General features: G+C 40.8%; 1 protein-coding gene across 2 annotated transcripts in view; it reads right to left on the bottom strand.

Moving 5' to 3' along the window:
* Nucleotides 1-7,860: 7,860 nt before the first annotated feature.
* slco2b1 (solute carrier organic anion transporter family, member 2B1) overlaps nucleotides 7,861-21,582 on the bottom strand; it is a 30,744-nt gene continuing 17,022 nt past the window's right edge. For both annotated transcript variants that reach the window (XM_030746766.1, XM_030746767.1), the window contains exons 8-15: nucleotides 16,926-17,022; nucleotides 16,328-16,492; nucleotides 16,060-16,249; nucleotides 15,568-15,715; nucleotides 13,415-13,575; nucleotides 13,027-13,091; nucleotides 11,944-12,064; nucleotides 7,861-11,235 (exon numbers count right to left, since the gene is read on the bottom strand). In XM_030746766.1, coding sequence (XP_030602626.1) covers nucleotides 11,076-11,235; nucleotides 11,944-12,064; nucleotides 13,027-13,091; nucleotides 13,415-13,575; nucleotides 15,568-15,715; nucleotides 16,060-16,249; nucleotides 16,328-16,492; nucleotides 16,926-17,022 — 1,107 coding nt within the window. In that variant the 3' untranslated portion in view covers nucleotides 7,861-11,075. The remainder of the gene's footprint in view (nucleotides 11,236-11,943; nucleotides 12,065-13,026; nucleotides 13,092-13,414; nucleotides 13,576-15,567; nucleotides 15,716-16,059; nucleotides 16,250-16,327; nucleotides 16,493-16,925; nucleotides 17,023-21,582) is intronic.

The raw sequence follows: 21,582 nt of genomic DNA, 5'->3' as shown, positions 1-21,582 counted from the left end.
GCACGATTTCAGGTACACAGACCAAGCACAGCCCTGGGGCTGATGTTTAGAACCTATCTGGGCCTGAAATGGAAAAAAAGTCCAAATTCAGAGGGTTGCTACGGCAACACCGTTCAATATTCTACAAAACCATGAATATCTTTTGATGGGCTACTTGTGTGGATGATCTGGAGCCATTTTGGTCTCACTGGGTCAAATGCTCTAGGAGGAGTTGAGGCAAAAAGGCCTGGAAAAGGCGAAAAATGCTGCAAAAATGACACTTTAAAGTGAACGTGGCTGACTTCCTGTTGTGTTTCGGCTATCGGTCCAAGAGACTTTTTTGTAGATGTTAGCATTTTACATCAGCAGGCACATTTTCAGGTACATAGAGAAAGCACAGCCCAGGGGCTGATGTTTAGAATCTCTGTGAATTTGAAATTGAAAAAAGTCCAAATTCAGAGGGTTGCCATGGCAACACCGTTCAATATTCTACAAAACCCTGAATAACTTTTGATGGGCTACTTGTGTAGATGATCTGGAGCCAATTTGGTGTCACTGGGTGAAATGCCCTAGGACAAGTTCGCTCAAATAGCAGGCGTGGAAATCGCAAAAATTGACACCTTCAATTGAAGATGGCCGACTTCCTGTAGGGTTTGGGGTATGGGTCCAAGAGACTTTTTTGTACGTCTTAGTATGGTACATGAGCATGTACATTTTCATACATGTAGATAAAACGTAGCTCCGGGGCTACTCAAAAAACTTGCTATTTTAAGATATTCCGAGCTGCCACTAGGCGGCGCTCTAACGTTTATGGACTTTATGCATATGAGTGTGTTCAGGGCAGCATGCTTATCACACCACTGAAGTTTGAGCCAGATTGGGCAAGTTGGCTTTGAGTTACAGCCATTTTTGTGTTCATGGCGAATCATCGAACTTTGCCGTCCCATAAGGGTCACGCCCTTTTGTCAAAAACTCACAGTTTTGAAAACACAGTAAGTCCAACTTCTTAAGGCTTTCCAGGTGAAATTTGAGATGGTTCTGCTAAACCACCTTGGAGCTGGACCTCCAAGTGTAAAATATGACATTTCCTGTTCCCACTAGGTGGCGCTGCGACTGATATTAAATATTGTCATATGTATGTGTTCAGGGGGGCACCCTCATCCTACTGGAGAAGTTTGATGCACATTGGATCATGTAGGTATGAATGAGAGGCAATCAAAATTTCATGGCGAATGATCAAAGTTCAAAGGGGCATAAGGACCCCTCCCCCTTGGCAAAAACTCACCATTTTCGAGATTTAGATTCCCCTGGGGGTGCAGGTTAGACAAACCAAATATGAAGATGATAACGTCTAAAACCTCTGAGTTATTAGAAAAAGTGTGAGGGCTGCAAATCGCCAAATTTGCATAATTAATTCAAAATGGCGGACTTCCTGTTGGGTTTAGGGCATGGCTCCAAGAGGATTTTTTGTGCGCCTGGACATGATATACATGTGTATGAAGTTTCATTCATGTACGTGAAACACAGCGGTGGGGCTCCAGTTTAGGGGGCGCTAGCGAGCCATTTGGGCGCGCCCTTGCCCGAGCCCATTAAAATACTTAAATTTTCACCAGGTGTGACGCATGTGCAAAGTTTCATGAGTTTTTGAATATGATAAAGCCCCCAAAAAGCCAATTCATTTGCCTGAATAATAATAATAAAAAAAAAATAATAATAATAAACGAAGCAATTACAATAGGGCCTTCGCACAGTTCGTGCTCGGGCCCTAATAATAATAAACGAAGCAATTACAATAGGGCCTTCGCACAGTTCGTGCTCGGGCCCTAATAATAATAATAAACGAAGCAATTACAATAGGGCCTTCGCACAGTTCGTGCTCGGGCCCTAATAAACGAAGCAATTACAATAGGGCCTTCGCACAGTTCGTGCTCGGGCCCTAATTAAATGTGGTACCTAAATATATATAATATATATCATATATATATATATCATCGCTGTAGCTCTCCACTCTGTGTTGAGCCACTTGGAGCAGCAGCAGAGCTACGCTCGCATGCTCTTTGTGGATTACAGCTCAGCGTTCAACACAATCATCCCGGACATTCTCCCCACCAAACTGCACACCCTGGGCCTCCCCCCTCTCACATGTTCCTGGATCAAGGACTTCTTAACCAACCGGCCCCAGACTGTGAGACTTGGCCCCCATCTCTCCTCCACCCGCACACTGAGCACTGGCTCCCCACAGGGCTGTGTGCTGAGCCCCCTCCTGTACTGCCTCTACACCCATGACTGCAGTCCGGCCCACAATAACAACCTCATCGTCAAATTTGCTGACGACACCACAGTGGTCGGACTCATCTCGAAGGGAGATGAAGCAGCTTACAGAGAGGAGGTCCTGAAGTTGACAGCCTGGTGTTCAGAGAACAACCTGGTACTGAACACCATGAAAACCAAAGAGATCATCATTGACTTCAGGAAGCACAGGACTGACCCAGCTCCCCTCTACATCAACGGCGAGCATGTGGAGAGGGTCCACACCTTCAGGTTTCTTGGTGTCCTCATCTCTGCTGATCTCTCTTGGTCAGATAACATCACAGCTGTTATCAAGAAGGCTCAGCAGCGACTTCACATCCTGAGGGTCCTCAGGAAGAACAACTTGGACTCAAACCTGCTGCTGACCTTCTACCGCTCATCCATTGAGAGCCTGCTGACGTACTGTATCACAGTATGGTACGGCAGCTGCACTGAGGCAGACAGGGTCAGGCTTCAGAGGGTAGTCAAGACAGCACAAAGAATCGTTGGCTGCCCTCTCCCCTCCCTGATGGACATCTACACCTCCCGCTGCATCAGCAGAGCCAGGAACATCATCAAGGACAGCTCACACCCTGGCTTTGACCTGTTTGTCCTGCTGCCCTCTGGCAGGAGCTACAGGTGCATCAAAGCCAGAACAAACAGACTCAGGAACAGTTTCTTCGCCAGAGCAATCACCACCCTGAACTCACACACTCACCCACTGTAACTGTGCAATATTATATTATTCATACTGAACAATATCTGACATTCCTATATTGTGTAATATCCAGTATTCATTCACTAGTGCAATATTCATTCACCAAGTGCAATATTCATCATCTTCATTATTATATGTATACACATATTTACTTTTCTTACAATGTACAGATGCACCAATGTACGTATATATTTTTATACATTCTATTTTTTGTATATTTCACACATTGTTTATTTCTGTATATCTCTTGATTATATTGATCATACTAGATTATAATATTTTTATAATATTTTTATTTTAGAGAGTTTGACTTTCTGTTACATGGCACTGAACAGGAGTGGCCCTCCAATCTCATTGTACATCCTGTATAATGACAATAAAGGCATTCTATTCTATTCTATTCTATAATCACTACAAGCTTCAATCTTATTAGGGCCAAAATGGAAAATAGGAAGATTCCAGATTTTGCTCCTGGAGAATGCAATAATTTTGGTTTTTGATGTATTTACAGTGAGTTTCCTTTCATTGCAATACTTATAAACACAGTTAAGAGCAAGCTGTAACTCATCCTCAGATTCTGCCATAACAATAGTATCATCCGCATAAAGAAGTACATATAACCTAATATACACTTCTGCCTCCTCACTATTAAGAAACTCAGAACTTAGCCTTGCATCTATTTAAACCTTTGAGAATTATTTGAGTCAATCTTACAAAGTCATTTAAATAAATGGCAAAAAGTAATGGTTAGAGATTTTCACCTTGCCTTACCCCCACATTACATCTAAAGAAATCTGACAGTTTAGACCCAACTTTAATACAAGATTTGGCATTGTTGTACAAATTATATATAATGTTAAAAATTTTGCCATTAATCCCATGCCCAATCAATTTCTTCCACAGTCAAGATCTGTCCATTAATCAAAGGCTTTTTTATAATCAATAAAAGCACAAAATAAGAGTTTCCTGTTAGACAGATATAGTTCAATAATAGAATTTAGGAGGAAGATATGATCCAGTGTTGAGTAATTCTCTCTGAATCCAGCTTGCTCTTCACCTATGCCAGAACTTTCTATAAACCAAGATAGTCTAGTATTTATGGCCGCAGTAAACAGTTTACCAACGCAGCTAAGCAATGTAATTCCCCTATAATTGTCGGGGCTACTTATATCCCCTTTGTACTTGTAGATGGGTTTAATAATACCAGTGCACCAATCTTCAGGTACAATACCTGTCTCAAGCACTAAATTGAAGAGATGAACTATTAATGATATTGTAATACTTATTTTTTAAGGCAGAGAACAAAATACAAGGACACTCGAATTATTATTATTATTATTATTATTATTATTATTATTATTATTATTATTATTATTATTATTATTAATATTATTATCAATATTAATATTATTATTAATATTAATATTATTATTTCCATATTTTGGAGTGCTTCTATTTGCGTTATTCAAAATTTCCCAATATTGTTTTGGATTGGATGATTTCATATTTCTCAGATCCATGTGAAGCTGCATGAAATACTCTTTACGTTTGGATTTCATGGACTTTTTATGGGATTTAGAAATGTTTTTCAATTCACATCTGGATTCTACTGTTCTGAGTTTTCTAAGCCTATTTTTTTCCTTCACATATTTATCTCTAATTAATTTACACTCATTATCAAACCAATCCTTATCTGGTTTACACTTAAGCCTATTACAATTCTTAATCCTGACTTCTTTACTGATGCCCAATTGCTTTGCAGTACCAATAAAAATAGAACACATTTCCTGAGTTAAAAGAGTTATATCATTCCGTGTAACCAAATTAAGATCTAAACTTGATATTCCATCATTTAGTTTACTAATCACTGCAGATGAACTTTTGAGTGCAGTCCTAAATCCATTGGCTAGATTAGGGTCCCAGTTAGTCTTTAATTGAAGTTCTGGGGTATGATCTCTTTCCACTGGTAAATGAGAAACATCCAACTCATTCAATATGTACCTGGTTTTGATGCTTAAATTAATTGGGCAGTTGACATCAGAGAGATTTACCTCGTACATATCAACTTCAAAAGAATATATTTTGGACATCAATTTAGGATTCACAATGGCATAATCAACAGTACTTTTACCATTGGGTTTTTAGCAAGTAAATTCACTGAGCTTGGCTTTGTGGCTGGACTGAACTCATTTTGTGTTCATGTGTTCAAAAATGTGTGACTCAGTTACTGTAGACATATTTGATATGTAAGAGAAGATGGATGTTTGCGGGTCATAAATCACATTGTTCTGAAGTTTGTCGTCTCCTCCTGCCAGTTTAGAACATGTGGTGAGGTGCAGGTCCAGATTTGATGAAAGACTCAAAGTTTTCACAGAAAGAAGAAGCTTTTTAAACTTTACTTTAATCATTTTTCAAAGGTTTCTCCTGTCCTGGAAAGTATGTGCACTGAAACTCTAGAAAGACCCCAAAACTGGGTCCCACAAACTCTGATAGTCCGTAAACACCAAGAAAGAGAGTTCGAAGAACTATAAAAAGGATATTCTCTGAGTTTTGTTGGGTTTTGAAATTCTTTGTTCTCTGAGGTGCTTTTGAATTTTCGTGTTGCTTTTCTTGAAGGCGATGGATTTATTTTTATTTAGCACCTTTTCCTCTGTCTGTTTGTGTCTCTGTGGTCTGTTAACTGGTGCTGAAGTTTACATGAACCTTTGAAGGAAGTTGCTGGTGTGAGTCCCACAAAGGGTCCTGACAGTGTGGACACAAACAGAGGACTGTAAAAGCTTCCCGGAGTCTTTCTGATTCTCTTTAGGACTCTTTTCTGTCGGTTTTGGTCCCTTTATTTACATTTCTCTTAATTTTTTTCATCTCATCTGTCATGTTGGGCTGTGTGGCTGGAGGGGTTAGACCCAAAATGCAGGACTCAGCAGAGGGTGAACTTAAGGTGGTTTATTTGGAAGATGGAACAAAAGACAAAAACAAACCTACACTGGGATGAGCACTAGACAAAAACTGAGGAGGAACATGGAGACACTCAGACTAGAGAGCAATGATGACAACGTGACAAAGAACAGATGAAAACGGAGGGCTTAAATACACAATAGGTAATCAGGGCAAGAGGAAACAGCAGGACACAGCAGGTGAAGCAAATGAGACTAATAACAGGGGAAGCAAAACTAAACACAAAGCACAGGGAACACAAGCCTGGCAAAATAAAACAGGAAGTGACTAAACAAGGTACACGCAGACTACACACGGGAGACTGGCACACAGACACGGGACAGAGACGCAGACTAATCACAACCCTAGGAATAAAACTCAATATGAAAACACAGGAGGTCAAGGTCAAGACAAAATGGCAAAACAGACACAAGACCATGGAAGCAGGGGAGACAGGGACGACGGGAACAAGAGCATCAAAACAAACTGGGAAATAACAAAACTCACGGAAAATAAAACTAAACACAAAACGCTGGGCAGACGGCCCAGGACCACGACACTCATCTTCCTTTGTTTCACTTCTTTTTGCTGTTGTTTTAAGTCATTTTGCATCACTGTCATTGTTTTCTGTCTCTTTCTGATTGCTTCACATCTCTCTGCATATTTTTGTAACATTTCGTGTGTTTGACACCTTTTTGTCAGTCTGTTGACACGTTGGAGCTAAACGTTTGTGATGCTTCCATCAAGTTTTCCTCCTGTGCTCGATCTGCTCCGAAGAAGAAACTAAAAAAAAAGACCCAGAATATGTTTTCTGATCGTTTGTGGTTCCTGCAGAGTGGAGACACAAAGAAGGAGGGCTGCTTCCAGACTGTGTCTCTCTTGTTATCTGATTGTCTGTTATTTTGGTTTGCTTGCTCAGGCATGTTTGTTTTCTTTCATTTGGGACACGTTTTTATTTTAGTTACTTTTTTCCTAATTTTTTCTCTTACTCAGTTTTTTAGTTGTTGTTTAACAATTTTGCATCTTTTTTGTTGACTTTGTGTCTTTTTCTTGGTTGGTTTGTGTCTTTGTTCTCTTTGTGGTCAGTTGACTGACCCACCAACCATTTTTAGGCCAAACTGAAAAACAAAATGAGGCCCGGCTGTTGCTGATGTTTAGATAAACTTTTGTGCTGCAGTGTTGGCTGTTTGCATCTCTTTGTTACTTTTTGGATATTTTTGTCTCTTTTCTTGGTTTTATTGCTAAATCAATTTAAAGCTATTTTTATTGTTTCAGTCATTGTTAACTGTAATTTCCCCACTGTGGGATCAATAAAGTATCATCATCATCATCATTTTTCATGCGCCTGTTACTGTTTGTGTCTCTTTGGAATGTTTGATCTGTGAGTTGCTGCACTGTAGTGTGGCTCTTCATGGCCCCATGCCTTTGCATGTTGTTGTGTTGTGTTGTGGAAGTAGGAGCAGTCTACATGTTTGAGCCTGCAGCAGACGCACCATCAGCGCTCCAACCGTGAGACTTTTAACCAATGACATCTTAAAGTTTCTGCCTGAACTTGTGAGCGCTCAGAACTGGAACGTTTTCTGAAAACTTACGAGCTGAAAGAGAAAAATCTGAGTGAGAAAGAATTTTCTGCCTGTTTATGCTTCAGGCAGTCACACTCTAACAGATCCCAGATGCTTCTGTGTGTGTGTGCGTGTGTGTGTGTGTGTGGGGGGGGGTGTTACTGACTGGTGTTGAATGTTTTCCATCAGCTTCCTTTAATACAACATACAACATGCAAACAAAGAAAACACCGTCAGACACTTTAAACAGACTCTGACCAGAGGAAATATGTGATGCTTACTAAGAACTTAAAAAATAAAAACACCTCACAAACCAAATAAACAGAAAAAAGCCATTTTCCTGAAAAAAAAGCAAACGCTCAGTTGATTTTATGTGCCAATTTATTATTTTTTAATAAAAAAAAGCTGTTCATATAAAGAACATACATCACACAGATCATGTGGTAAAATAAAGATATTAACGTTACAGGAAATTGTTCACGTGAATATTTGATTTAAAAACAGTTTTTTCACAATAATATGACTTGGATAAGAGTTATACTGCTGTAACCTCAAAAATATGTTTTTATATATTCTTAAACACTTTTATACACGTTCTAGTTTGTGATAATCTGACCAAAACCAAAAACCTTTCAGAAACATCAGCATCAGAAAACATTAAAGACGTTTCACCAAAACTCAAAAATAGGATTGGTTCATAAATCCACCTTAAAACAATCCTTACAAACACTTTACAAAGACAGTGTTGCAGTGTTGTAGTTTTCTCTTTGTTTGCCCTCCCTCTGTGTTTTCCCTCTGTGAGGTCATTTTTCGTCTCTGCACCCAGTAATCCCAGTAATCCCAGTATTCCCACCCTGATCACAGTGTATCAGCAAAGTTGGAATTCCCCCATCAGGAGAACCAATTCTGCTCATTTATTGCTCCACATTTTTATTCTTGGGCTCTGCTAAAGTAGCTTTGCATGATTCACAGTTCAAAATGATCTGAAACAAGCACCTCGCTCTTCAAGAGTTAATAAATCAATTCGAAATACAGAGTGAAATTCCTCTTTCATTGCCAGCAAAAGTGACGGTACACTGGAAAGCTTCTTCATTCCTGTGACCTTGAAATAAGAATACTTTGGCAGTGATTCTGCATATTTAAATGTGAAAATGAAAGTGAACATGCAGAAGTAAAGTAATTTAACAGGTGTGCTGGAAAAGATGTAATATCCACGTATTTCTTCCTACAGTGATGCTTTTGTAGATGCATCACCTTTACGACATTCAGTAATCCTGCTGATTGATAGCTGTCAGAGGTAATAACTGTATTCATGTTGTGTGCAGGATTCACAGTTCAAAATAAACTTTATTAATGACATAATGGTTCTTAGTACAGCCCCTTAGTTCACTGAGCTGTTTTAGCTCCTCCCGCTTTAAAACAACTTCAACTGTCCCTCATAAACAGACGGTAGGTGGAGCTTCAGTGTCTGAGATCTCCATGATATCATATGGAGCCAAGAGTAGAAAAAACTGTGATAAACTGAGTGTTTACAGCATTCTGCAGCCTCACATTCTGACTCATACACACTGTTCTCATTATTAGAGACTTCTAACAAAATCTAACAAAAGCTTTCACCACCAGAGGCACCATTTTACCAACGAGTCTATTAAAATATTTTTGAAAGTTCCCTACTGTTCTTTCAACATTTGATTTTTCTTTTTATCCCCTTTTGCAGGCTGCCATTGCAACCCAAACTGTCGCATTTAAGCTGCATAGGTCCACTTTTACAGTGCGAGCTTCTTTGAGCAGCACCTGGTGGGAAACTGCAGCTGTTAAAATGTCAGTAACATATTCATGTTTCTGTCACATAGGCCTAGAGACCAGTTGGCAAGCACCGGTTGCTAGGTAAATACGTCTTTTCCCTAACGGGTTCAAATTGAGCTGGAGGTGGAGGTTGCTGGCAGTTGCAGTGAAATTAGTGAAAAAGTGCTGTAGCTTGAATATTTTGGTTGCTAATAAGTTGTCACAGTCCACCATAGTTTGTATGGAAGGCGCCGACTTATCTGCAAGCCCTTACCAGCTACTCGGTAAGCAGTTGCAACACACAGAAAAGTACAATACAAGCAGAAACGGAGAATGTTCTCCTTCAAAGTAAAAGGGGCAACTTTTACTTTGAAGGCAATCAGTCTCCATTTTTAGTTTGTGTCACACTTTTTCAAGTTTCATCCAAACTACGAACAGTGACCCTGGTGCAGCACCCTGTTGGTTAATTAGTCATCAACACGGTGCTGCACCAAAGCCCTTCTTGTAATTACTTTGGTAAACAGTAAGGGCTTTGGTACAGCACCTTGTTGGTGACTAATTTCACCTAGTGTCCTCCAGCAACTGCTCAGTGATCAGGGAATACACATTTTTCTCTAGAGCCCAAAGGTTGCCAGGGGTCACCAATAAATCTCTAGGCCTGTGTAACTGAAACTTTAATAACATAAAGGTGCAGCCAGTCATTTAGGCTCAATTCCTCAAATAAGAAACCACAAACTGTGCAAAAGCTTCACTCAGTGAAAGGAAACAGACAAAATCCAAATTATCTTCATTCCACAATGCAGCCTTGGACAGTTCAGCTTGGGACTGAACAGCTTCTTATCTGCCTTTATGTTAACATGGAAAATTTCTGCCTGAAACCGGGAGTGCTTTGACATACTGGTAAACATTTATGGCCTTGATTAGATAAGCTGTCTTACTGATTTCTCAATGGGTAGCATTTTTTTCTTTTGCACAGACCTTGTTGGTTGTGAAATGCGCATTTACATGAATATCTGTGTTTGCATTTAAATGGCATGAGCTCATCTCAGATTTGTAGTCCAAGCATCACTATGCTGAGAACTGTTCACTTTGTTTCTTGTTTAGACCAAGCTACAAGCTGGAAAATGAAAACACTGTTGAATGAAGCCCAGTTTTTGGCACTTCAGTGTTGGCTTCATTTCACTTCCTCTAATAGCTACTTGAGTCTGGTTGACTCTGTAATTACAGAAGCATTTGGACAAAAACACTGAGTTTTAATGCTGCAGCACAGTTCTTCCACATAAGTTATATGGGAGTACGTATATAGTCATCAAAACATCAAATATGTAGAGGAAGACGATGTAGAGGAAGTGAAGTTCAGTACACTGGTGCCCTATGGTATGGTACCAAACATGTGTTGCTGATAGCACCTTCATGTGGCTTCATGTAAAGCTCATGTAAAGCTAAATTTTCCTATGTATTTATAAGCCAGGCAAATGTTTGGTTCACTGGATTTTGGTGTTTGGGACCAATATATTACATGATGACTATAACCTAAGTCCTGAATGTTAAACTTGTAGATAATGCTTTTATATAACTATATACTGTCAGTCACAGTAAGACGTTCATCGTAAAAACGAGATTCCATTTAAAATGTTAGCTATGCATGCTTGATGAACAAACAAAACAATATAAAAAAATATCATTGCTTCCCAATACAGGCAGATGGGCCCTTTATATGAAAAGCATCCACCACACCGAGTAATTTGTTGCTTTGTAGCAGCTTCCTTTTAACCAGTTTAAAAAAAAAAAAGCTCATTGTTTCCTCTTCAGGTTAACAGTTCTTTTTCTTTTGTGTGCTCTGGTCTGTTCAAGTTGTTCACCATCTGGTATTCTTCTTGATTTTTGTCCCTCTTTCGCAGGACAACGACTGTCAGCAGGTAACAGAGCAACGCTCCGCACACAAACACCACTTGCAGTCCCAGAAACCTGCAGATATAAACACAAACAGGTGGTTATGGGCAATTTTGTGGCTGTTTTGATGTTTGGGGGTTGATCCGGGATGAAGTCTGGTGATAATACAGGACTTTATAAAGCGACAAATCTCTGCTGTGTATAGTTAAAGTATGTTTCTATGCTGACAGGTCTTCATAGCTGCACAAAAGGTGCATTTTCTAACAATTAAATATACTTAATTTCATTCAGCTGGTGTTTTTATCTGATAAGGATTATGAAATTGTATCTTTTTGTTTTTTTGTAATCCTCTAATACCAAACACGTTGCTGGCAACAGAGCGTATTTCAAAAGTGCTGCTGTTGGCGGACTTCCGGCAAGAATTACTGTAATAATCCTTCACTGGGTGTGAAGCGCAATTCCTCAGCTTTCCGAAACTGTTTGAATTTTTCAGATAAGAAAAACGGTCGGGTAATTACGGTAATTAAAAAGTACATTTGATCTGACATCTCAGCAGTGATACGCTTGGTGTTAGAAAGTTAACTGCCTGACTCAAAACTGCATCACAACATCTAAATAAATGATCATTTAATATTTCCTACTATGAGAAAGAAAGACTACTTCTTTGTAGTTTGTTAGTATCAGTAAGTTATCACTTTCCATATAGCTCCTAAATTAAAAGACTGTCCAGAAAGATTTTGGTCTGGTGTCCAAACTTTTTCTCAGCAGGAGGTGTTTTTGTACCTGTTTCTAAAGCGGTTCAGGTCGTAGTAGTGACAGGAAGTCTCCTTGCCACATTTCTTGCCCCACAGGATGCAGGTGGTGTCGATGACACTGCCGTACAGCACCGGGCCGGGCATGAACGCTGCAAAGAGACAGAGATTTATGCTCAAAGTTATGTTTTGAGGGAAACTTTGTTCTGCAGATGGAGCAAAAGCTGCAGGTTCTCAAATGGCCACATGAGGCTGGGACAAAATTTTTATTTTTGTTTTTCCAAATTCATTAATTTGGATTTCTTTAAGGCACGCTAGGAGTATGGCCTCTTTGACTGACCCAGCAGCAACCAAGATGCTAACACTGACACTTCAAAATGAAAATAGAAACAATGAGTGACAGTGCCATCTTTTACTGGATTTGACATTTACCATTAAGACCTTACATTTCCTGTGATATATATAGCAGAAAAGAGAACTGAAATGCAGGTTGTGGAGACAGATGAAATAAACAAATAAAAAAAAAAATGAAGCTTTAATGGCTGTTCACAAAAAGCAGTTACATAAAGTCCAAAAAAGTAAATTAAAGCACAAATTAAAAAAAAAACACAAAGAGTGAGAGCAATGAAGACCAAACAGATCTGACACTCTGAGAAGAGGAAGGGCAGGATTATATGCTCATTAGACACAGGTGAAAGCAGTGAGGGCAGGACAGATGGAGGCACAGGTGAAAACAAGAACAAGAGAAAAGAAATACAGGCAGTCAAGACACACGTCACATACAAGGCAGAGCAATTACCAAAATAAAACATGGGGTGCAAAGAAAGGAGGGAAGGAAAACTCCAGACACAAAACAGAGACAATAAAAAGCTGAATAAAGAAAGAATATCAATGAAAATAAAACTAAGGAGCACAATATTTATCTGATTCCCAACAGTTTCCAATCACCATGCGCTCGATTTTATTGGAATAACATCTCCAAATAACACCGAGCTGATCTATATTTCTATAAGCGTCCTTCCTTTAAAATTACATAAAACATGTGCAAAGAAAACACGGGCTGACCCTTTAAACACAGACCTCCTCTGATCTGAGGAAATATGTGATGACTTACCGAGCACTCTGAACAGCATGTACTGAACTCCCACTGCGAAAGACTTATCCTCCGGGGGCACCTCCCTGCAGCAGACACGGACGTCACATTCATGATAAGGAAGCACGATGCTAACTCTAGTGATTAATCACAAACTTCTTCACTTGTCTAGAGTCGGAGTGCTACTGTGTTAGAAAAAGAAATTCTCTGGAATGAGAAAATCTCACTATGTGGTGGATGAGTTTTCCAAGCTTTTCTTTTTCCCATAAATCTTCCATTTGCTTTGGTTTCCTTCCTAAATGTTAGTTAAAATATGAGCAAATGAAAACACCGACTGCTGTAACCTGATTGGCTGCTTTGCGGTTTCATTAGAAGATAGATTACAGGTGACTTGTAATTTTATTGATACCTGAGTATCATTACACATGATGGCGTCTGGGAAAAGGAGGCGATGAAGGCAGTGAGACCCAGCAGGACCATGAAGGGGAGGAGGAGGTGCTGACAGCCACTGCCGCAGGTCCCAGGGCGGGCGAAGTGGAGACCGCCGACACACCGACACTCAGTGTAGTTCTACAGAAACACACACGATGTGAGGATGCAGAAAACATGATGGTCATATCGGTTATTTTTAACTGTTTTATCTCCTGTTTCAGTGGAAGATGCTCAAATTAAAATCAAGAAAAATGTTTGTACAAGTAATCCTTCAGGCTTCAGGCTGCTCGAAAAGGTCAGCTTCACACAGTTTTCTACTCTTGGCTCTGTATGATGTCACAGAGATGTTCCTAATATGGTCATGGAAGGCACAGAAGCCCCTCCCATTTGCTTTTCAAACCTTTGTGAGAGGTGACCAATCAGAAGAAATCTGGCTAAAAGACAGAGTTCAATAAACTACAGTTCATGTAAATAAGGATAATTGTATCTAATAAAGTCCTAGAATAAAAAAAAACTGGAGCAGGAACTGAGCTGATCCCCTTAAAACAACAACAGGAGTACAGATGTTACCTCTGATGGATCTGAAACATCTGCTCACTTACTCAGATTCCTTTAGCTGACTTCTACACTTCATTTTCACATTTGAAAAACTGACCTGATGATTACGCCAGCACCTCAGTGATAATGAAACTACCAGCAGCTCCTCTTTATTTTCACTTTAAGCTCTTGCACTAAAATTGAAGCAGAAGCTTCTTTTCTCAGGACAGGTACAACGTGTCTTAAAATGTAATCGCATACATGACAGAAATACAAAACGTAAAAACTATTTTCTGTCTAGCAGGTGAAAAACCTGCAGCTGAGCAGGTCCCTCGCTCCCTTTAGGTTTAATGAGTTTCACTGTAGAGCTTTCAGCACTGTGTGACGCTCACGCCTGCAGACCTGGATCTGAAAGTGCCAGCAGGTCAGAAGTGATGCTTGGATTAGAAATTGATTGATTTTGAACTTTGTCAGTGAATAAATTACATTTCTTAGAAAGTCATGGGAAGCTAAAGAAGGTTATCAGGCTGAAAAATGCTCCATCAGAGGGAGAGGTTTGGGAGAGCTCTGAAACATCTGGATGTAGAATTTCCTGCACATGTGGCCGATTACTCAGAGTCCCAGTTCAGATTCTTTAAAACCAGCAGTTTCACTTTCAGGTTCATAGATTTATTGCTCAAATGAAAAGTGGGCCACTCATACGTCACAGTAACAAACATTTGTGGCTCCCTCAGAGCTCACCCTGAGTGGGCCTCTAATGCTTTCTGCAGCACGGAGGGAATCGAAGCCTGACAGCGCTAACGATGAGGATAATAAAGAACTTCAAACTGTTGAGCTATTTAAGACTTCAGCCTCTAAATAATTATTTAGAGGCTGAAATTAATAAATATATTTATTAACTGGCAGCTTATTAACCAGCATTTTAATAATTTCAGGACCTTTCCCACAGAATTTATTTTTAAATATTATCAACACAAGTGTCTCTGTGTGTGTGTGTGTGTGTGTGTGTGTGTGTGTGTGTGTGTGTGTGTGTGTGTGTGTGTGTGTGTGCGTATGTTTATAATACCTTGTGGGGCCAATTTTCCTGACATATACTACGTTGTGGGGACCAATTGCTCCTTGTGGGGACTGGAACCTTGTCCCCACAAGGGGAAACCCTGTTTTTGGGTCAGGGGTCAGAGTTAGGGCTAAGGTATGAATTGAGTTTAGGTTAGGGTTAGGGTTAGGTATGTGATGGTTAGGGTTAGGAAAAGGGTAAAGGTAAGGTTTAGGCTGTAGAAATGAATGGAAGTCAATGGAAATTCCCCACAAAGATAGCAAAACACACTTGTGTGTGTGTGTGTGTGTGTGCGTGTGTGTGTGTGTGTGTGTGCGTGTGTGATAATGAAAAGCTGGTCTGAATGTGATGTCAGCAGTTTCCCAAGAGTGCAAGTAAATGAAACAGGAACTGGCAGCAAACGGCAGAGAGAGGACGCTGCTTTGTTGCCACTGCACAGCTCCTGAATTTCAATTCGAGCAGCTGTTAGTCACGATGTGAGATCACAGATTGCTTCATAGAACAAAATTCGAGGAAAAGGAGAAATTCCTTCTTACTGTGACTTTGGTGGTGTTGGGGTCTTTTTCCAGAGAACGACAGCCGGCGTGGCACGGAGACCTGAACTCCATGCCGTCTGAGCCGCAGACCGGGTTAAACGCCTCCTCAGAGCAGCGACAGGCAGAACTGCACTGCGACACATTAGGGCTGAAAACACAAACACACACGTTTAAGCATGTTTATTAACATTTTATGAAGCAGGTGGAAAAGGTAGCTGTAGATCCCAAACAATATTCACTCAGTGCAGAGAATACTGAAATATTATAAGAATATTTAACTACACATATTTGTGCCCACGAGGTTTATGTGAGGTGCCAAAGGCCTCATCACCAACAGGAGCAAGCAACCCACTCACTGGAGACCATTAAGAGCCTATGGTAAACTTGCCATGCTTCATTTATTCTGAATTTAGTTCTCTTCCTTTGCACTGACACATACAAACCACTGAGTTAGCCACCTCTGAACCCTCTGCATACTAAAGGTGTAGGTACCTGATGGTAGAGACCCCGGCAACGTTCTGTGTGGGGCAGCCAATGAACAGCAGTGGTAGGGCAGACAACATGCAGAGAAAGATGGCTGTTGTGCACAACTTGCTGGCACCGGTGACTGAAAGACTGAACCGTCGCATCAGTACTCCACCCAGGACGGTCCCCAGCACCCCCATCGGGATCCCAACTCCTCCTGTAAGAAAGAAAGCTTCAGTTTGGTCCTTATTGTCCAGAGTTTGATTCTGCTGTAACTGCTTTCAGGTCCTCTCACCTATCATCATGGTGGAGAAGGAAACAGGCTGGCTGAACTGCTTCTCAATGAACTTGGCCATGAAGGTGGCGAGGCCGGACAGGAGAGCTGCCAAGTTCACCAGAGCCAGAACCACCAGCATGTACATGGGATTTCGCAGCATCCGCAGAGCAATTTCAGGAAATTCTGAGGGACAGAATTTCTTTAAGAGGTCAGTTCACCAAAACCAATCATCTGCTCATGAGAAACACCGACAGTTTTGGTTTCATCCGTCCAGCTCGTGGACATTTAGGTTTGAAATGTTAAAACTTTAATCCTCTGATTTCATCATGTGGCCAATACTTTGGTTTAAAATCAGATACCTGTAGGGGTAATAACAGTCCTGTCAGTCAAAGCTGTACTTTGGGTTTGGTTCTATTAAAGTTCAAATCTTAGCATGAAAAAACTGTTTCATCATTTTTCAGTTTCCAACTGAAGAAAAGGGACTAATGGACTAAACAGGCTAAAATGCCGGATGGAGACGTGGTGCTGGGCTCAGCACTCATGATGAAACACTTGCTGTTGGCTCCATTTAAATATGCTGATAGCAGGAAACAGAAGTGGAAAAGAGGACTCTTACTTTTGAGGAACTTAAGCAGGGAGAGTTCCTGCAGTGTGTCTGTCTGTTGTTCCTGCTGCTTACTGTCTGGTATAGACTCGACATCGTCTGCACCGTCCTGCACAAATATGGAAAGAACATCACATGTGACGTTGTTTTTCCACTGACAGATCTGAAACCAGTCAGTGAAAGTTTACGTGACTCAGTGAGAGACTTCAGATAAACGTGTCCTGGTTGGTGTTGGTTGGTTTCTGGGAAAGTGAGCCACTCACAGAATTGGTTAATCTGAAATCTTCACAAATGCCAAAGCTGTTTAAGGGAAGAATGATGAGGATTTTTATTGTTTATGGAAAAGATTTTAACCTGTGCTAGTTAAAGAAAGGGTCTGAGATAAATCTCTCAATCTGCATTCCTGCTCTAAGCACAAGCCCGGACTGGCTGGCAGAAAAACAGCAGCATGATGGGAACTTTCTTAGGGTTGTTTTCTTGTCTCCTGTTCCTGTATGAGCCCATTATTTGTGCACATAAACTAATTATATTAGATTAGATTCAACTCATTGTCATTGTGCGCACAAGGCACACAACGAAATGATGGTTCCAGATCACTCATCCAGAGACGAACATCTGCGGTCATGCAGCCAGAGACCGGCGCTACCGTTAGGCAATGTGGTTTAAGTGTCTTGCCCAAGGACACAACGCAGGGACAGGGGCTCGAACCTGCAACCTTAAGGCTGCAAGGCGAGCGCCACTGCCACAAACTGTGACCAGTTCTCTATAAAGTGGTAAGTGACAAAAATAAGTTTTTTGAGGCGTGCTGACAAGAACAACAGTAACAAGCTGTCAGGAAAATATGGACATATCACCTCATGGCTGATATGAACGTGATCTATAACTTTACTCTGGTTTTGGTTTCCATCGGCTCCTGAGGAAATATTGAGCTCTTCAGCTGCTAAATGCTTTGCTATCTTTAAGCCACCGAGACGAGAGCGCCACACTGTCCTCGTGATTTAAAAGTACCATTACTGCCCAGGCACCTGTGGTCAGTGTCATTTTTTTTGACTCTTTGGTGGTAATTGAAGGGGCCACTTTAACAATGTGACATTCATAAGTTCACTAAAGGTGGGCCAGTTTTATATCAAGGTCCACTTTTGTGTTGCTAAATGATACAGAAACAATAAAACATATATTTAAACCTGTATCATCACTTAGTTCTCTCTCGACCCGGGAGGTCAGTCAGTCCCCACGACTCACAGACGTATGACATCCAAGTTGGTAGGTTAGCAGCAGTGTTATTATTGCAGGCTTACTGCATGTGTTTATGCCTGAACAATGATAAATATAGCCACTGTGTAGCTAGTGTTCATTTTCAGTAACTATATATACAGCAGGAAGCAGTGGTTGTGCAGCTGTGCAGGCTGTAAGGCAAGTGAAAGTTAAAATCTGTTTCTTGATTCTTTATGTCACACAGGTTGGCCACAGTGTTTTGGATAAAAACAGGCTAACTTAAATATTCCTCCCAAGTCCACAAATATCTTTGGGTGGGTGGGAATGAGTGGGTCATTCTCTGTGTCAGTGAGGAGTCTCTCCAGCTGCAGCTCCCACAATGAGGTGAAGGTAACTTTGGGTGAGGCAGTTGGAAGCTGCTGATCAGACCGATACTCCTACCAGGTGCATTAGTAGCGACACTCATCACACTGTTTTCATGCATTTCCCCCAGCCTCCTTTCATGCACTACCATAGCATAACTATAGATAAACACACTTCACTGCTTCCTGCCTGAAAACAAACATGGAGAGAACACTTTGGGTGGCCAAGATTAAACTCCTGATTATGACTTTTACAGGAGCCACTGTGACAGAAGAATATGCTGGATAATTAAAGACAATATGTCATCGGCAGGTTTAGCCAATAATTCTGCACCAAACTGAGCAGAGAAATGAGGTTCAGCTCACGGAGGAAACGTTTGACTGCAGCTGCAGACGGTTGCTCAACACAGTGTTTTATCTGTCAGAGCTCACTGGGTGCAGACTGACCCAGTCCAAAGGTTTATTTAACTATGGAACCACTTTAAAATGCTTTCACATGGGAGAGCTGCACTACAGAGTTATGTTTGAGTAACACTGTAAAACAACACAACATGTAAAAAAGACTCAATCTCAAATGAGAGCCATCATTTAACCTTTTAAAGGTTAAATTACCGCCTTAAACATAAAGCAGGAAAAACAGTTCTTCTGTGGGATAAGATGGGAAACAGCAGTGTGCTCTAAAAGTTAAGGTTTACTTAAAGCAGCTGTAAAGTTAGAGGTTTATTGCTGTGCAGTCAAAGCTATTCTGACTGTTTTATGGTCCTTACCTTAGATCACCCATTATGCTTTTACATAACGAAGATACACACATAAATGTTTGGGGCTTTCCAGATTGGTTCATGCACCAATTCAATTCAACTTTATTTATATAGCACTGAATCACCGCAGCAGTCCCCTCAATGGGACCAGCTGGCAGTTTGTGGGTATTACCCTCACTGTTACAGTACGTGGAGGCTGTGGGGTAATTTTTAGTTGTGTTAATCTTTGAACTGTTTGATAGAAAGCAGAATTCATGTGGTCTTGATAGACATAATGTGGTGGAAGCATAACCATGAGAAACTTCATCAGTGTCTAATACTTGCTACATTTTCTTTTCTAATTTCTGTAAAAAAAACGCACCGCTGACATTTACACAATTATTACTTCCTGTCTCGACGTCTTGCTCACATTGATGCAGAGTCTGTAGTCATATGGATGGACACAACTGAGCCTGAAGGTGAAGCTGTGGATCCACCTTCCTCACCTGTGATCACAAGCTGTGGATCATGACTGAAAGACATTGCTGAGACAAACGGCTGAAACCAGCTTCCTCTGAAGCTTCAGAGATGGGATAAGCAGCTCTACAGCTCTGCAGAGCTACAGTCGAGGTGGTGCAGGCATCTGACCAGGATGCCTCCTGGATGGCTCTCCCTGGAAGGACCAAAGACTTTGAATGCTTAGACTGCTGCCCCTGTGACCCAGATCTGGGTAAGTGGTAGAAAACTGATGGTCCTTTAGGAAGTAGTTTTTAAGCAGATAGTGAAGTTTAAGGTCTGTAAATCTAAAACACAGGACAAATAAAGGATGCAGATTTTGTTTAAAGAAAACTGTTGCAGATGATCCTACAAATGTTTTGCACTTTTCGGCAGTCCAGGTCATCCGGGATTCATCATCTGCAGCAGGTTTCATTTTCCTGCTGTTGGATGAGCTCCTGATCTACCAGTCTGACCACTTCCTTCACCTTTGTATAGACAGACAGTTTGTCAGTCGATCACAGAGCTTTCTGCAGTTCTGAATCAGAGACTGAAGTAACACAGTTTGTTCCTCCATTTTTGTCAGTAATCAGCAAAACCTTGGATCAACTTTCAAGGTTTGATTTGTTTCTTTTTCTCATGAAATTCCCATGATGTCTCAGTTTCGGCTGATTTTAATTAAGTTTTAATGACTTCACTGGAACTGAGCTGCTCAAATTTCAGAACTGGATCAGTATTATAAAGATTTCAACATCTTTTATATAACTCACAAATCCCCTTTGAGTGTGACCTGCCAAAAAGAAAAAAATTCCCCCAAAGGATTGATGACGCAGGGCTCTGAATCCATTTATATCAGCCCAGATTTCAAACTGCAGCTCTACTTTTGTCAACTGAAACAACAAATCACTGTTAATTAGTCAAACCCTTTCATCTCTGCACACAATCTCTGAGCTGGTGAGACTAAAACATCCTTAATGAGAGGGGAAGCTTTTAGACAAACATGTGGTGAAGCGCTCGAGTCTTATTCCAGGAGACTCTGTTGGGCAATCTTTGAATAGTTTGATTGATGAAACATGTGCAGAGTTGAACTTTCTCTTTTAATCTGGGACTGAGCCAAAACACACAGACATAGATTCAAGTTCAGGCAGGCTGAGTTCAGCTTCAGTATCTAAACCATCATCATCATCATTTCCTGTCACTTTGTGTCCTCGTGGCTTTGAGGCAGGAACGCTCTCTGTCATAAAAAATAAAAAACAGCACTGTGCAGTATTTGCTTTCTTTCTCAGTCCTATTTTGCCTGCATTGCAATTACAGATATTTTTAAATCTGTTTAGCCAAACGGCTCATTTACCTCCTGCAATTTCTGAGCGTCAAATGTGACTGCCAACAAAGTCATTAACCCTCCCCGTCTTGTACTCCCTCCCTGAGGTGTCTGAAGGCCATTAAATCTTTTTGGGGTTGCAGGTTGATCATTATCAGTGGGGATAATTAAGATAATCATTCTTTATGTGGTGTCCTTAAGAGCTTCGGTGGAACTATGCAGCAGGAAACCTTTAAGAGCTTCCACGGAGTCACAAAAAGTGCTCTGACATATTTATGCTGCAGCAAAAAATGTCACTTCGTTTTCAATCTTCACTCCTTCCAGTTTGCCATTAAAAGGCTGCAGCTGTCCTAACTTCCTTGGGGGGGGGGGGGGGGGGGGGGGGGGGGGGGGGGTTGTGAAGAAGATTCAGTCTTTATAGAAGCTATAAATATTTAGGTGAGTGGATGCTTGACCTGCAGCATTTCATCTAAAACCACATCCAAGCATCTCTGCGGATTTATACACATTTACAACAGCAACATCAAGAATATGTAAAC

Source organism: Archocentrus centrarchus, chromosome 14, assembly GCF_007364275.1.
Source record: "Archocentrus centrarchus isolate MPI-CPG fArcCen1 chromosome 14, fArcCen1, whole genome shotgun sequence".
Taxonomy (NCBI): domain Eukaryota; kingdom Metazoa; phylum Chordata; class Actinopteri; order Cichliformes; family Cichlidae; genus Archocentrus; species Archocentrus centrarchus.
Note: the sequence above shows the minus strand (reverse complement) of the source record. Positions and strands in the feature narration are given on the sequence as shown.